This window comes from Pararge aegeria, chromosome 8 (assembly GCF_905163445.1).
Source record: "Pararge aegeria chromosome 8, ilParAegt1.1, whole genome shotgun sequence".
Taxonomy (NCBI): Eukaryota; Metazoa; Arthropoda; class Insecta; order Lepidoptera; family Nymphalidae; genus Pararge; species Pararge aegeria.
In genome coordinates, this window is record NC_053187.1 from 16,277,686 (window position 1) to 16,296,491 (window position 18,806).

At 36.5% G+C, this 18,806-nt stretch overlaps 1 protein-coding gene across 1 annotated transcript in view; it reads right to left on the reverse strand.

The window, feature by feature from the left end:
• Positions 1–15,285, reverse strand: part of LOC120626035 (ionotropic receptor 40a) — a 127,989-nt gene extending 112,704 nt beyond the window's left edge. The window contains exons 1-2 of the mRNA XM_039893315.1: positions 14,847–15,285; positions 14,601–14,739 (exon numbers count right to left, since the gene is read on the reverse strand). Coding sequence (XP_039749249.1) covers positions 14,601–14,739; positions 14,847–15,285 — 578 coding nt within the window. The remainder of the gene's footprint in view (positions 1–14,600; positions 14,740–14,846) is intronic.
• Between the last annotated feature and the right edge of the window lie 3,521 nt (positions 15,286–18,806).

The following is an 18,806-nucleotide window of genomic DNA, read 5'->3' on the forward strand; positions in this document are numbered from 1 at the left end:
GGTACGACTTCGACTTCACTCTTTGAGGGCCGAGTTTGAATTCCACGCACCTTTAACTTTTCTAAGTTATGTGCTTTTTAAGCAGTTAATATATCACTCTCTTCAACAGTGCAGGGAACCTGAGAGTTCTCCATAATGTTCTCAAAGGTGTGTGGAGTCCACCAATGCCTAAACCCTTCCCATTCTGAGAAGAGAACCGTGCCCTGTGAGCTGGCGAAGGGTCGATAATAATGAATGACCGGTGTTTAAGATAGCTCAGTTAGTAGACCCTTAGAAAAATCAGAGTTACAGGGCACTGGTATAACTCAGCGAGATGCGAAGTCGAAGTTTGTAGACCCCTTCTAGATGGACAGATGACGTAAAATGGGAGTCGTTAGATATATTAGCAGCATAAGACCCAATCAGCTGTCCTTTTTTAAAATCAATCAATCTCTCCTGCACGGCTAGCATGGGCATCTCCGGGAAAGGATAAAAAATTATCTTCTCCCACATTAACTCTTAGAGCACTGACGCACAAGTGGAAATAATATCCAAATAATATATGTGTAATAATAAACGGGGTGAACTTTTCCTATTTTATATTCCTGTGCTTTGGCATGTGGACACGTATTTTATATTTCTTGTCAGGGGAAATAATCGGGGATATAATTTTTGTCTCCTGCCCGTGCTAGCCATGCTGGTGGTTAGTTATGATGCGGTCTAAGAATAGGCTATCTTATGTTAGGGGTATAGCAGCTAAATTAAACCCATACCCCTATTACATCATCTCTTAGCTGCGAAGAGCAAGCGTGAAGGAAAATGAGCAATAAATCTGTTTGTCAAAGTGGTGCTTGACAAGTATTAAATAATATAAATATATTACGACACTTAAATCGCCATCAAGCCCCAAAGTAACCTTAGCTTGTGTCATGGGTACTTATATAGCTGATGAATATTTTACGAGTATAATATACAGATAAACACCCAAACACTGAATAACTGTTTTCTATATATTCACTCAGAATGGTTAGATATTTTCTAAGTAAAATATCTGGGATACGTCAGCTGTTAGAGTCACTTGATATTATTGAAACTGTCATATTTTGAGCTTTATTTTCATTACTTTAAAGACTGTCAGTGCACTTTTTGGGACGTCGCCCACAGAATTTTGTAGCATCATCAGTCCAGAGAGTCTCTTAATATAAGTGTAGTAAAGTTTATAGTGCGTTCTATGTAGCCATGCAATTTCAGCACGAGGGCAAAATACATTAAGCATCTAACACATAATCCCCCCGACCTCGATTGGAGGCACGCACGATTGGTTTTTACATAACTCCTCACCGGGCTTTAGAAGGAAAACATCGTTGAAAGTGTACTTACAAGTTTTAAAGTGGATAACAAATGTTTTCTAATCGTAAATATCCACGAATAGTTATAGTTTGGCGATTAGGGAAGTGGTAGTGTGACTTAGTTAAAAGCGATGGCGCAAATCAGTCGATAGCAAAATTGGTCCGACTTCTGTTGAATCTACTAGGGTTTCAGGCGCGCCATTAAACCTAATGTAGCCAGGTATTCTATGAGGTGTGATAGTAAACTAAATGTCAATAAATTAAATTCATTTCAGGCAAGGCAAGGCTTCATAATGGTTGCCTGGAAGAAATCACTATAAGTGATAAGGCCGCCTTTGTTACACAAATTGAATGTACCTTTGTTCTCTTTCATATATTGCTGTTTTGTTCTTATGTGCAATAAAGTATTTTTGATTGATTGATTGATTGATTGATACATAATACCTGTCTATCTTTCGAAAACCTCCCTGGCGAAGCACTGTTGGTCACTTTTAAGTGTGACGTTTGGTCTGATCACCGGTAGGTGCAATTCGCGAATTAAGAGTTTTTAAATTCTGATCTGGCTTCGTGGAAGGCTTCGGCGGTGGCTAGTTATCATCGTGATAAGGTCAGATAGATTATCTATAAACATATTTCAAAAATCCTTTCATATACTATATATGCAGCATAAATCGATTGTTTTTCTTTCGGGGTGCCGAGTTCGAATCCCATCACCTCTAACATTTCTAAGTTATGTGCATTTTAAGCATGTAAAATATCATTAGCTTCAACGGTGAAGTGAGTGTGTGTAGAGTCCACCAATCCGCACTGCGCCAGCGTGGTGGACTAAGGCCAGCCCCTTCTCATTGTGGGGGGAGACCCGTGCCCTGTAGTGGGTCGGTAATGGGTATATGTGATGATGATGATAAATCTATTTTAAGCTAATCTTGTTATTCTTTCAAACTTAATAAACAAACTTGTTAATTAACTTAAGAGAGTGAAATGGCGAAACTCTGGTGAAAAACGACGCTGCGTTGCCAATATACAGGAGTGGGAACGCGACTAATTGTCGCCAGAAAGAACTAATTAGGAATTATTGCCTTCGTTCAGTTACAAACAACGTCGTTAGCTAATTTATTTGCAGCAGTGGCAACGGCGGTAAACGCTTGCTCTTTCATTAAACGCGATCCACTTGACCTATTTCACTAATACACGACTTTGACATCAGTTTAATCTCGTTAGGGGTTAGATAAAAAAACACCTTGTTGATGATTTTTAAAGAAGCCGTTGTCACGAAGACGAAACACAAATACTTTTTTTGAAAAAAAAAAACCCTTGTGTACTTACACGCTTATGTACACGGGTTAAAAGTTATACTTCTTTGACGTAACAAGATAATCATCAATAGAAAAAAGGTATTTAATACGTTGAAAGTTTTATTATAACGCATTATTAAAAATTCATATAATAAAAAAATTTATCACCGGAATGAGCCCGCAGACTTTGACAATTGAAAGTGTACAATGTCAAACCTTTTTTGAAAACTGAAATGTAGACTATAGCTAACTTCAGGGTGTTGGTTTTTTGTGACGGTACGCGTGCACATCGTAAAAATTTAGTCTTCCCTAACGAACGAACCAAAAAAATTAAAAAAAAAATGAAATCCAATACAAAAGAAAAAGAAGTTTGTTAGTTAGTTGAAATGATCTCTGTGATTTTCTACGTGAAGGCACTGTAAAAAATTTGTAATTTCAATTCAAAGTTTGTAATTAAGAAAGCTTTAAGGACATTTCTTTAATCCTATTATAGTATAAAGGAGTAGGTTATCGATAAAAAAAGCTTGGGTGTGAACAATTGCTTTAACCAGTATGCTTCTGAAATATTTTCAAATGACAATGTCAGATGGTGATAACAAAAAAAAACCGGCTAAGTTTATTGTTGGCTTCTTCTTAGACCAGGGTGCGTTTGGAACCCTCGTAGCTTTAGTTTGAAGTTTCCGAATGTAGTTATCGCCGTCACTACTCACTGCTATGTACACATTCTGCATATACTTAATCAACGCATCAAAAGTGCCATCTATATGTCTATTTTTATAAAGTAATATGTTACTTTGACCTTGGCTAATATTTCGAGATATGAGAAATTCGACGCAGACGAAGTTGCGATCATCCGCTAGCGCATATATACAATTTTAAAAAAACATTAAATGCTAATATCCCTCGTACAAAATATATTCAAAAATTCAGTACGCCGAAATAAAAATGTTCCCCGAAAGTGCAGTCATCGTTTTCCCAGAATTAGCAACCTTTGTGGCGATGTAAAAGATGTGAAAGTCTAGCTTTAAAAGCCTTGGGTGGGAGCCAAGAATGTTAAACCGCGGTCAGGTAAGCCGCGGAACCGCATATAACTTTAATACTCGTATATCCCGCATAGATATGGAGTGTTTGAGCGTATTTATAAAAGTGCAGCCCGTATTGTAGTTAAATTAATGTTAGGTAGGTACCGTTAAGAGTGCATTTTGACTGCATGTTTTTTTTTCAAATACCGAGAGCAGTTTTCACACCATTTTTGAGGTTCTATCTATGTTGATAATTCCACAATTACCTGAAAATTGTGCAATTATCAATTCCTCCAAGTGTAGGTTAAAAACACATAGTACAGAGTCGCAGGTTGAAATCCCGTCGGTTCTGAAATTTTTTATATGCATTTTACTCGTAAATTCATAAAATTCCTCCAAGTGTAGGTAAAAAAACTAATACAAATTATAAAATTATAAAAAAAAGCCATTTTTCATCTCTTGTTTCAAACTTATCTCATTGTAATATGGACCTTAGAAAAAGTAGATCGAGACTGCAATGTTTCCTACTAGATGGCGCTACAGTCGCTATAAGACTGATGTAAAAGGCATATACTACACAAACATTTTTCAGTTGTGGGAATCGAACCCACGACCTTGGACTCAGAAATCAGGGTCGCTGCCCACTGCGCCAGTCGGCCGTATACGATGTTTTGTGCAAATAAATGAAGTAAACTGAATTGGATTGAATTGAATAAAAGCGATAATTAAGCGTGTATTCTTTATAACTTTATACGCACTTATTTTTGGCGACATTAAGTCCTAGAACATATACTATACAAAATTTTGGATAGAAGCAGGCATTCCTTGTGGAATTCCATGATATATTATGAAAATTAAGCTTAATTTGCTTTGCTCCGCGAAAAGTAGGAGAATCTGTATTGTGTGATGAGCATGAATATTTTTCAGTGTCTGGGTGTTTATCTATATTTTCTAAGTATTTATGTATATTATTCATAAAAATATTCATCAGGTACCCATAACACAAGCTACGCTTACTTTGAGGCTAGATGGCGATGTGTGTATTGTCGTAGTATATTTATTTATTATTTAACTTTTTTTTTTTTTAAAAAAAGCCTATGTAACTAATACCTACAACTAAAAATTTAATCATGTCGTAGAAAAGGAGAAGACGATAACGGATGATCTAATAAATAACTTATAAATAAAACGTCGGTATCATTAGCCTCCTCGAGATACAGTTTAATACAGAACTGATTTATAGCGTATCAGTTGTACGCAGCCGGCAACCCTCCTGAGATCCCGATAGCGTCCGACTACCGAAATGGATTCCCGATAAATCCTTCACTTAGTTTATTTTACTCAAATATCGGATATACATAGCTACTATAATATCACATTTACATCACAGTTTAACGAAAACATACAGTAGTTCGACGTCTTTTATCACGTGGTAAATGCCGACGTTGTCTAGATATCATCGCGACCGTGTAAGTCCCTTACTACAGATGCCAGTAAGAGTCCTTGCACTACAAGTCAAAATTCAAAATTCAAAATTCATTTATTTCAAGTAGGCCTAATATAAGCACTTTTGAAACGTCAAGTCTGTCTGTTTGTAGTGATTCTACCACCGGTTCGGAAGGCAGATTCTACCGAGAAGAAGCCGGCAAGAAACTCAGCAGTTGCTCTTTTCCAACATCAACAATTTACATTTTGCATTTTAACATTCATTTTTCTATCTCGTGAGAGCTGAAAGCGGAGCCGGATGCTTCCAAGCAACCTTGTCATTAAAAAAATCATCAATTGTATAATAACCTCGCTGTAATAAATGTGTTTTAACAAATTCTTTAAACTTTTGCATTGGCAGGTCCAAAATCACCTTAGGAATCATATTATAAAAGCGTATACTCAATCCCACAAATGAACCCTGTACCTTACGCAGACGATATGCAGATGACACTAATTTATGAACTCTAATTTAAGTCTCTGGACTTACCAATCGATTGCATTTTCTAGAAACCTGTTTATGTCTATCCTTACTCTATGCTTATACGATACCCTTGGTTGGATTTCGATCAATTCCTAATAATATTTAGTTTATTATCAATTATTACTCAAGCATCAGATATACGTTGGTACCATTGAATTTAGAATATACAAAATCTTCATTCAGCCATTATTGTATGCAGTGCATTGTGCCCAAAAACAGTGAATGGACCCCGCGCACGTCTCATTTTACACCCGCGGAATGATGCTAGCTCAAAAACTTTTTCCCATTTTCACGTTTTATGGTGAACGCTTAAAATATTAATTATTGTCATTTGCTGCACCGTTACTTCGAGAAACTATTCTAAAGTAGAATATTCATAATAAATGAAAGATTATGTTTTAAAATATTTTTTTTGGATTACTAAACTACACTCTAAAAAAAAATTGGTTATTCCTAACAAGATAGTGATTGTTTTGATCAAGCATCTTGATTCCATACGAGCCTAACAAGAACATAGATACATCAAATAAGATGATAATGATTGTTTATCATAATTCAATGGACTGGGCAACTGTATTGCTCCTATTATTGTTACTTAACTAAGGCATATTCTTAACTGATTCAATTTACGTACTTGTTTAAGCTAAATAATTAAAAATGATCTAATCATACAAAGAAGTAAATAATAATAGAAACAACGTATTTATTTGTTAGAATCAATGAACACACCTACATTGTTAGCTCAATCTATAATGAACTTGCTGCTATAACTAGCTAGCTTTTGTTGTTATGTTTATTATCATAATTGTTATAATTTATATAACGTCAACTAAGAGAAAATCTCTCTTAGTTGGCTTTCTTTTTTTAGAGTGTACTAGCGAAGCAAATGTACAAAACTGTGATAAAAAAAATACCGATAACCATAACGCTCAGCTATGCCGTTTAAGGTATAATGGGGTTACGGAATAATACGGCAACAGAATTAAGGCCCTTAAATAAAATATGAATATTTAAAAAAAAAAAATAATAAATAAAACAAAACTTAATACTATTTGAAACTTATAATCATTTCTCCAAATGGATGTATCTTTTTTTGGAGTTGTCCTAGTGACGCCTTCCAAAAAGGCCTGTAGACTATAGGACGTCCATTACTTGACAGAATTCCACACCCTAGGCTTTGACTGGCTGCTGTTTTATGTAGTATTTCCACCTCGTAGGTGGTTTTTACCAACACAGCCGAAATCCTCCGATCTCTTAATTTTTGTTTTGGTAATCAGCATTACTGCAAGCAAAGCTCTCTCCATTGCCCGCTAAATGACTCTAAACCATAAACAATAATAATATATCATAAATATATAATAATATTCCTGATCTAAATCAAAGATTTAACGTTATACATAAACCCAATAGATAAATCGCGTTCTCAAACTTCCTAGTACACGGGGAAAATTTACCAAGTTTATTTTTTAAGCTTACAAGAAGTAAACTTTTATTGTTTCCCGAAATCGGTTATATCATAATTACAGAAAAAACTGGGTATTGTCCGCAATGGTGGCACCAAACCGACCTGCACGCAACGCGTTGCCACTGACAGTATCACACATTTAAAATACACTTTTTGCGCCAACTCTGCGGTTTCTGACACATTACAATTGGAAAATATTATTGCACTCCGATTTTTAATGGTATCTTGAAACTATACGATGCGAAATGTTATTTACGATACACCTTTATGTTCGAAATTCTCGTTTTTGTAAGTTATATATGAATGTGCCTCGTTGGTGAAGTGGTTAGCATTCTCGACTGCGGATTCAAGGTTCTCGGTTCGATTTCCAAATCGGACTAAACATTTTTAGGACAAGCACATTGTTAAGGAATAGGTGTCCATCTCCGTGCATCGAAGTACTGATAAGTTCTAGGTCATACTCGCTAACATTACCAAAGTGATATCATTAAGTTCTATCTCTTTATCCAACAAGCCTGCTTTACGCTGTTAAAATCATTAGGGATAATCTCTTTCTCCTATGAGAGAAGAGGCCTGTGTCTAGAAATGCGACATTTATAAGCTGAGAATTAGGATGCGAATGTGTCAATGACATCACCATTATTCATCCCTTCACCTTACCTTAAATTAAGTGGCCCACTTAGTCTTTTATCTAATTCTGTAAGCCTTCAACTCTCTATCTACACTTTTTGACGGCCGACTGGCGCAGTGGGCAGCGACCCTGCTTTCTGAGTCCAAGGCCGTGGGTTCGATTCCCACAACTGGAAAATGTTTGTGTGATGAACATAAGTGTTTTTCAGTGTCTGTGTGTTTTTCTGTATATTATAAGTATTTATGTATATTTTATTCATAAAAATATTCCATAGTTTCCATAACACAAGCTACGCTTACTTTGTGGCTGGATAGCGATGTGTGTATTGTCGTAGTATATGTATTTATTTGTTTATTTATTATTTATGTATATTATTCATGAATATAGTCATCAGTCATCTTAGTACCCGTAACACAAGCTTACTTTGGGACTGGATGGCAATGTGTGAATTGTATTACTCGCACATTTATTTATTTAAATAAATAAATAATAAATAAATATACTACGACAATACACACATCGCCACCTAGCCCCAAAGTAAGCGTAGCTTGTGTTATGGGTACTAAGATGACTGATGAATATTTTTAGGAATTATATATAAATAAATACTTAGAAAATACATATAAACACCCAGACACTGAAAAACACTTTTGCTCATCACACAAACATTTTCCAGTTGTGGGAATCGAACCCACGGCCTTGGACTCAGAAAGCAGGGTCGCTGCCCACTGCGCCAGTCGGCCGTCATTTACTAGCTGTTGCCCGCGACTTCGTCTGCGCTTGATTCGGTTTTTTGATGTGGCATTAAATTTGGTTGAAGATCTAAAAAATTTAAAATATTCAGTATCGCTAAGCAGTAAATGTGGGATTTGCTGCTGTCCGTTGAGGAGTTCTGTTCTCTATCTCCAACCATAGTTTGAGCAAAATAAAACACATGTTATAACCTCTATAGTACAGAAGTAAATATTTAAATCGGTTATAATTTGTCGGAGTTATGGTGTAAAATCGTCAAACACTCATCCCCTCTCCCAAAGGAACCGAGCTTAATGTCGGGATAAAAAGTATTCTAAATAAATATAAATAAATAAATATACTATGACAATACACACATCGCCACCTAGCCCCAAAGTAAGCGTAGCTTGTGTTATGGGTACTAAGATGACTGATGAATATTTTTATGAATTATATATACATAAATACTTAGAAAATACATATAAACACCCAGACACTGAAAAATACTTATGCTCATCACACAAACATTTTCCAGTTGTGGGAATCGAACCCACGGCCTAGGACTCAGAAAGCAGGGTCGCTGCCCACTGCGCCAGTCGGCCGTCAAATATTCTATATTACTTCTAACACTTCCAAGAATATGTGTACAAAGTTTCATGAGGATCGGTTTAGTAGTTTTTGCTTGAAAGCGTAACAAACAAACTTACATTGACATTTATAATATTAGTAGGGATAGGGATTTATATTGTTTATGTCTTGATTGAGGATGTATACAAGAAGGCTACTCCGTATTTGCTCACAAAACGAAGCAATATCAATAGAATTCAGTCTAACAATGAGTCTTGATATTAAAGTCCCCTGAACCTATATTATCGAATTATAACGGATTATTCTGAGCACTGAGCACGGGGATTGACATCAAATTAAAATCTATTCGAGGTTGGGAGCAATCCATTAATGCCGGCCCGAGGGCAAGATATGAAGTGATTCAGGCGATTTCCTTTTGAAATATCGGTCCGATAATGTTTTTTATCGGGAATGATCGCGAACTTTTATTGGACAGATTAAGAGGTTACGGGGCACAGTAAGAATGGGTTCGGCACTGGAAGTTTCAGATAGTTATCTATCATGAATTTGCAGCGGTGAGCAGTCTTTTATTTGGTCCGGTGGAAGATAAAGTTCAAATTTCGAACTAAGAGGTTTGTTGTTTGTTGAATTGCATGTTCGAGTGGGTGCTTTATAAGATATACTTTTTACTACCGTTACATTTGTTGCATTATCTATAAAACTTGACTGAAAAAGGTCAAAGTAACTGTAGGCATTGCGTTAGGAGGATCGACATATGCAGTCATTAAAGCACACGTCCTCTTTAGCGCAACGGTGAGCGCTGTGAAGTTAAGTAGGAGGTCGTGTTCGATTCCCGGAAGCAACAATTTGGGAATTTACAATTTATGAATTTTCTCTGTTCTTGTCTGGTGGGAGGCGTTGGCCGTGGCTTGTTACTACTACTACTACTTGACCCTACAAACAAAGACGGGCCGCTAAGCAATTTAGTGTTCCGGTGCGATGTAGCGTAGAAACCGATTAGGGGTTTATTACCATACTCCCTATCAGGTTAGCCCGCTACCATCCTAGACTGTGAGATTGTAGTCAAGGGCTAACTTGTAGTGGAATAAAAAAGCATGACTTTTACATTTGCAACGTACTCTCTGCCAATATGCAATCACAAACAGCGTCACTGTTACGTACCAATCTTCCACTTGACTGAGGATATCGAAGTCGTACTCTATCGACAATAAGCCAACCGATATTATGTCGGCACAATACCCGACCCGGGCATAAAATCCGGGTATAAACCGGTCATAATGTCCCCGGAAAAGTTAATTAAATAGCTCCCCCGACCGGCGGAGACGTTTTTCAATTGATAGACAGTGACGGATGGACAGGATACGGTTCGGTAGATAAATTGGGTACATGTTTGAAGACCTTTTTCGGATCATCATTTTATCTATTAGGGATTTATTTTATTTGTAGTGATAAGTAGGGCGACGTTTATAACGCCACGTATTGGAACTCTCGGGCTGAGATCTATTTGGTGGTCTCTGTCTATATTCATACTTTAACTTGAAAAGAGATATATGTATGTGTTAGACAAATAGTTTTGTCTTGTTTTAACTGTTTTTTTAAATTAAAAAGGGTGAGTGTTTTTTAACCGACTTACAAAAAAGGATGTTCTCAAAGGGGTTCTCAATTCTTTTGTATTTTTTTTAATGTATGTTAGTTCAAAACTCTGTCTAAATAGTTGAATACTAGCTTTTGCCCGCTCACGTTAAGTTAAATTTTTAATTTGGTAAATTTTAACTACAAAGATTAAATAAATGTCTTGCTGCTAATAGAAAAATATGAAGGTAAATTAATTAATAAATTAGAAACTTTCAATTATATGATGATGACTTTTATAATATGATTTAATCTCCTATTTGATGACTTTGTAGCTGGAATTTTTAAAATTTGTGAAACACGTATTTCTTTATTTTTAATCGAAAACCTAAAATCAAAGCTTCATGGATTCAACTTGAAAAATAAATTGGTCAATGAAGGATTTTATACAAACTTTCATCCCCTGTTTAACCCTCTTAAGGTTTGAATTTTCGAAAATCCTTTCCTAGCGGATGCCTACGTTGTAATAACTATTTGTGTGCAAATTTCAGCCCGTTCCGTCAAGTGGTTAGAGCTGTACGTTGATAGATCAGTCAGTCAGTCAGTCATTCATTCAGTCGTCTTTGCCTTTTATATATGGCATGATGCAAGCCAACTTCGACACCCTATGCAAATGGGCGCACGATTGAGGGCTGGTGATAAATATTAAAAAAAACGAAGGCCATGCATATTCATTCTGCACACAATAAAGCAGAATATAAAGCTCATATAGTTGCGCATGCGCACGACTGCTTGCACGGCAGGATACAAAATTGCATTTGTACCTATATAGATATTGTTGAGGAGCATATGTATATTGGTCTCAAAATTGACTTTCGTTTTAATTTGCAACCCCATATAAACTATATTTGCGAGCTATATTAAGTAGGTTATACATACTCAAATATAAACTTCCTTACAAGACGCTGAGATTACTGTACTTGGCACTAGCAGACTCAATAATTGGATACGGTCTGAGTAGTTAAGGTAATTTTGGACCTACCAATCCATAAGTTTAAAGAATGTGTTAAAACACATTTATTACAGCGAGGTTATTATACAATTGATGAGTTTCTTAATGACAAGGTTGCTTGGAAGCATCCGGCTCCGCTTTCATCTCTCACAAGATAGAAAAATGAATGTTAAAATATAAAATGTAAATTTTTGATGTTGGAAAAGAGCAATTGCTGAGTTTCTTGCCGGCTTCTTCTCGGTAGAATCTGCCTTCCGAACCGGTGGTAGAGTCACTACACACGGACAGACTTGACGTTTCAAAAGTGCTTGTATTAGGCCTACTTGAAATAAATGAATTTTGAATTTTGAATTTTTTTGAATTTTAAGTTATGGTAGAATATATAAAACATATATTACCCGAATATACAACTTACAACTAAAAGTGTTAAAAACCATAGTACCTAAACAAATCAAACTAAAATATTCAAAGGAATGCCATGAATTATTCACATATTGTAAATTATTGCCAGTGCAGAGTTCCGTACAATAATGTGTACGGAAGAAGGAATTATAAATACATATCAGCCAAAATATTTGAAGATCTCCCACCTGCTTTGCAATGTGTAAATGGAAAAAAACATATATTTTTAAGAAATTGTAAAAGACATTTTTTAGCTAATAGTTCAAAAATGCCACTGTTTGATTAAGATTGTCTAAATATTTTTACATTAAGATTAAGTAGTTGAATAATTTTTTCTTTTTTTTTTTAAGATATATACTTACGAACCCGCCATCCCCACCATAAACACATAGTTTCTAAGGGGATGGAAAATTATGTTGGACAAATATTTGTTACTTTTATTTTGAACAATAAATAAAAAAAATATATATATATATATATATATATATATATATATATATATATATATATATATATATATATATATATATATATATAGATAGATGAAGAACAAATAATTAGAAATAAATATTTTCCTTGCTTCTATATTATAAAAAAGAACACGAAGTATGTGACCACACGGATCTTGTCGTTGAGATCCGATGATGACACTGGGTTTGGAACGCGATCGTTAGGCTGATCTTCCACCGATATAACGGACAGATTCTGATTTTGATGATAAACTGGTCTAGACAAAGGGCAGTTACTTACCGGTTGTACCGAGGCGATCCAGACCGGGTTTCCGTTGGTTAGTTCGCCGCTGATTTGAAAGGAGGAGACGCAATGCCGTCTGGATGCAACGTTTCCCTTCTGTTGCTGATGTTGGGTATACTCGTCTCACACACTTCACCAAACTTCACCGTGTCGAATTAACTTGGTTGTTAGATATTGGTTACATTAGAACAATAATGCCTTTCTTTGCTCGGATTAACGGCGTTCGCGTCGGTAGTTCGTTGCCAACTCACGACTCACTATCAGCCGGGGCCAATAGGCCCCGGCTGATAGTGAGTCGTGAGTGAGTGAGTAATCATAAAGTATATGATCTTTACGTAGTAAATGTTTGCATTTTACTTGGCACCGACTTAAAATGCCGCAGAAAATATTTAGTTCTTGCTTATTAGTTTTATTACAAAGTCAAGTTGTTTTTTGTCAAAAAATTGTTTTCTTATTTCGTTGCGGTGATAGCGCATTTGGTAGGAGCTCGACTTCACCTTCGTGGGCCGAGTTGCTGTTGTGGGTTCACCTCTAACTTTTCTAAGTTATGTGCGTTTTAAGTACCTAATTAAAACATCACTTGCTTTAAAGGTGAAAACAAATTTTGCTAATCGTGACGTCAAAGTCATACATCTTAAGAGTACTGTGTAGTGACTGGTCATCTTAATACAAGCTTACGCTTATTACAGGGGAAAAGAGAATATTAGTCACTGGGAGGTCGTGAAATAATATCATCTTTATGTAGGTAAAATCTCGCTCCATCGATCATTTCCAGCGTCACGCGTCAACGCTGATCTATAAATTACAGATTTTTATACCTATACAATATTACTTTTTATGAAATTGAAAGAAATGATATCACAATTTTTTTCTATGTAGTTATCTACATCATGTGGGAGCAGTGACAGTACAGTGGTTAGGGCTTCGCCTTAACTTTCGGGGGGCCGAGTTCGAATCCCAGAACGCACTTTGACATTTGTAAGTTATGTGCGTTGTAAGCAATTAAATATCACTTCACGACCACCCAGTGGTAAAGGAAAACTTGTGAGGAAAACTGCATGCCTGGGAATTCTCCACCACAGAATTAAGAACGTACAGAAACCGTTTTCGCGACTAATACTGATGGGAGGCTTCGGCCGTGGTTTGTTACCACCCTACCATCAAAAACGTGCCGCTAAGCGATTAAGTGTTCCGGTGCGATGTCGCGTAGAATTCTACTAGGGGAATGACAACCATACTCCCTAACAGGTTAGCCCGCTACCATCTTAGACTGCGTCATCGTTTATCACCACGTGAGATTGCAGTCAAGAGCTAACTAACAGTGAAAACAAAAAATTAAAGCAAGTGGGCAAGAGCTATTTTATAATAATAATAATATGGTATCTGCTTATGATATTCGCTGGTCAATGTCAACGCCAATTTAGAAAATTTAATGGAAACGTCTAATATTTTCCTTTGATACCTAAGCCTGCGAATCTTTTTTATTTATTTTTTAGGGTTCCCCTAACCTAAGAGGCATCACGCGCGACTCATTTTCTATCTTTGTTGATTGCGGTGACCTATTGCATTGAAGCAGGCGTTACTTTGCGGAATTCCATAATCTATATAGTAACAATTACGATTTATTTTAACTAAAAAAAAAACAATTAATAAACAAAAATTTAAGAAAACAATTAATAATTATCAACTTAAGAAACACTTTATGAAATGATTATGCAAATGGACAGCAATTAACTAAAACGTCCGTCTATCTCTGGTGCTGAAGCCGAACTGAGCTCCGTGTGTGTGTGTGTGTCTGTGAATTCGAAATGTTAGTAGCTGTGAACCTTACGGGTTACGGGTGAACAGCGTCACCGGTGGGTCGGGGCGAGCGCGTAGCGTCGCCTGATTAAGGGTTTTGAGCCCCAGGGCTCGAGGAATATCGGGGTGACGTCTACCTAGGGGCGTCTCCTGCGAGACTCGGACCTCGGCTTAGGCGGACGTCGGAATTTGGAGGACTGATCGGACGGTGATTAGTCCGTACGTCCCCGTGGCCGTGGATTGTGTCCACGTCCGGGTGACGTAAGAAATCGGGGACCTCGTCTTCGCCGGCGAAGACGCTGTGTCGTTGTAATTGTGTCATCGGTGTGTAGCCCTAAAGCCCTAGCATAGGGAGCGTTGTCCGTCGTTATGTCGTCGTCGGGGTCGTCAAGGACGTGTCTGGGTCGTCTCCTATTAGGATTGACATTTGGATTGGGCGTGTAAGAACACGCCTTCACCACTAACGGGTTGGGATGAGACTCGGTTCTCTTAAAGTAACTTTTAGAGAGCCGTTTGAAATAACTAGCTATCGTAGGGAGGTCTAGATCCCTATGAAGGTCAGAGTTGCGCACGAACCACGGGCAGTTGGTGGCCATGCGCATGAATTTTTTTTGCAGCTTTTGCAAGCTGCTAAACGATCTTCGGAGCTCCGTTTGGCATGGGCAGCCTTGTACCCCGCGCGCCCCTCCAAGTCCGCTTGCCTCACGCCACGGCATCGTCCGAGTAGGCCACGCCCCCAAACATGACTAGTCAAGACTAATTCTCTGCTAATTATATATATAAAAGAGAAAGTGTGTGGGTATGTTCCGTATACGCTCCAAAACGGCTGGACACATTTCAATGAAACTTTTAGGGAATCTTCGGATTGACCTGGCGAGTAATCCTGTAAAGTTTGGTGACGATCGGAGCACTCCTATTTTTGAACTGTGAAACTGTCAAATACAGCTTTTATTTACTATGATGATATTCTATTGTTGGATGTACATGGGTGTAGATAATGATCTTCACCCGCTCGAGAAGAGAATAGAAGAGAATGAATACGGAGAGAAATAAATGATTTAATATATTATGAGACTTAAATTAAAAATTTAATGATGTAAGTTTATTGTTTAAATGAAATAAAGCAAAATCTAGCACGGCGAAGCGGGCTGGGTACGCTAGTATGTTATAAAAAATTAAGAATAAAATCAGGGTACATTGCCGAAGATCTGTTTGGTGTGTAGTATAAGAATGGAAGAAATTATAAATTACACCATACAGATTCTCTGCTTTTCGCGGAGTGTAGCAATCTATGCTTAATTTTTATTAAATGTGGTAACCTATTTACTTAAAGACTCTTTCCATTTTACAACTCGTTCAACTCGTCAAAAATGCTTTGTGAATGTGAACGACTGTATAATTGGTGGTGGTAACTAAATACAAACAAGTGGGATGCTTTGGCCGTGGCTAGTTACCACCATACCGACAAAGACGTGCTACTAAGCGATTTAGTGTTCCGGTGCGATGTCGCGTAGAAATCGAGAAAAAAATATAAATAATATTATTATATTTTAATTTTTATTAAGATTAGATAACGCTACACAATTATAAATAAACTTACTCGTATTATGTACCGCCATCTTTATGCGCAAAATGATTGTTAACCTGTAAAATGATGTTGGAAAAGAGCAATCTGCTTAGTTTATTTCTAGCTTCTTCTTCTCTTTAGAATCCGCCGGCCGAACCTGTGGTAGAGACACTACAAACAGATTAACTTAACGTTTCAAAAATGCTTAGAAAGAATTTCCAAGTGTACGTATTTATATATATATATATATATATATATGTATTTAAATATATATTCTTTTTGTCAGAAGTGCCATCCAGATTTGACTTAAGATATTTTTGACTTTGACTTTGACTTAGCCCTACTTGGAATAAATGAATTTTGAATTTAAATTACGCACACTTTTCAAAAGCCAGAACAACCTGTGCGCGTGTCCGACTCCAATTCACCACATTTATATTTTATAAATGCAAAGGCCGGTTCTTTGAACGATAGTAAAAATTGGTTTCTTTGTTACAGGTGACATCAAAAGAGACCCAACTCAACGATGACGTGTTGAAATAAAAAAGTAAAAGAAAAATCTATAAAATATGTAAGGTAAATAAATCCGTGCCGTGTAAATGGGCTAGAAATTGGTTGTGACAAATAATACTATATAAACCAAACATGGGGACGGTGTCTGTGAGTGTTTTTAGCAGGATCATTTCCATCGCTCTACTTGGATGGATTACTGGTAAGTGACGCTTTCTAATCTATATAGTTATAGTAATCTTATATGTCAATAATTAAGCAGTAATTAAGTCTAATATAAGATCAGAGCTTTCATTTTTAATATTGTTAATTTACCTACTATTGTTTTTGTAATAGATTTTTTTAAATGAATAATTAATGCGAACAAAATTAGCGATTCATTTTAGACTTTAATGTTGTTCATTTACCGTTGGAATTATTTGAAATTTGTTTTTTTAAAATTACGGAAAGTTAACTCCTCTAATATGAAATTGTATTTGTTTAAAAATATTGTGTAACAAAAAGTACAAACAATTCAATGAACAATCAATTTATTTATTAGTTGTGTAATTAATTGAAGAAACTATTTTATAATTTATATCGATAAGTTAACTGCAAACAAATGTGCAATACATGCATCGTTAATTGCTACCAATACATTTGTTTTAATGCACTTTCAATATCTAGAGGATTTAAAAAAAAAAAAAAAAAAGAATTTTCTGGGTGGGTCCTGTTACGTAAGGTCTCAGAAAACCTATTATTATTTTTATGTGACCTGTGTCTGTTAACATTAAAAAAAATCGACTAGGTCTCAAACAACGCTTTTGGTTTTGGACGGCACGCTGGATATCGTTTAAGAAAAACAAAAATTAAGTCCATAAGAAAGCCCTGTTATTTTTCAATCATTTCTTACTGAAATGGCATCAGCTGGTACGGAGTTAAATCAAATTTTATTAAGGTACCTTCCAAGATTTGATAAATTGTATTCAAATGGTCATTTATTATTCATTCTTTCAGCCATAGTTCTTTTTAAAAGAGCAAACAGGCTATACTTAGGCAAGTAATTCGTAGATGTACTCATCTATGACTATTTTCTTACTCAATTCGTTTAAGAGGCAAGCATGGACGGAGAGACGTGCTTGGGTATGGAGTGAGGTCAGTGGCGTGCATAGAGGGTATGCGCAGGGTATGCAGATGATACCAAATAACTAGTACGAGTTACTAGGAGCATTTCTTCATTTTATGCCATCTGCATACAGTGGCGTGCACTTCATGCAAGCACAAAAGCACTGCCTACCTTAAAATTTATGTATGTCTTATATAGGACAAGAATTTTTCCTTTTTATGCCATCTTCCTTCTTTATGCATACCCTGGTCAAAAACCCTGTGCACGCCACTGTCTGCATACCCTGTGTTTACCCTTTATGCACGCCACTGAGTGAGGTCAGCGCGGGAAACGTAGAGCTCAGACGCTGGAGCTGTAAGTTTGCAACCCCGCAGCTGTTTGTCATCTTATCCCCAGGGGAGGCAATTACGATGCGATTCCAATGTGTGCACTGAAGTAAGGAGTTATATTATACAAAGAATATTCTAATAAGTCGATACGATAGCGATCCATTTTCAAGTCGATATTTGTGCTATACCTTAACTTAAGTAAGTTATTCTTTGGGTACTGGAGACATTCTACACCGATGATATCACAGCCGCAACAGTGTAATTCATTAGCTTCGTCAGGCAATCCTTAACTCAAAAATAACTATGCGTCTCCGGCCGCACGCAACTGTCGCGGGGAATTTCGACTCGTAATTATTGTATAGTGTCAAACATTGTTGCGACTTCCGCGACTAATTTAATGTAGACTTCCACACAGTCGCGGCTGCTAAGCAATCCGGCCGCGACTGTGTGGAAGTCTACATTAAATTACTTTGAATGTAAAATATTCAATCTATTTTCCTCGTCCTTAAGTTAATGTTCCATTGTTGTCCAGATGCCCTTAAAAAATTGAAATAAACTTAAGCCTCAACTGTTGCGATTACTTTAAAAGTGATATTTTTTTACATTTTTGTGTGTTAAAGGATATTGTCAACTTAAATTCAAAACAACGACGGTTCTCAACGCGCCTAGGACTAAAAATATTTAATCCACAACAGACTTACAACCACCCAGATTAGCCAGGGTTAA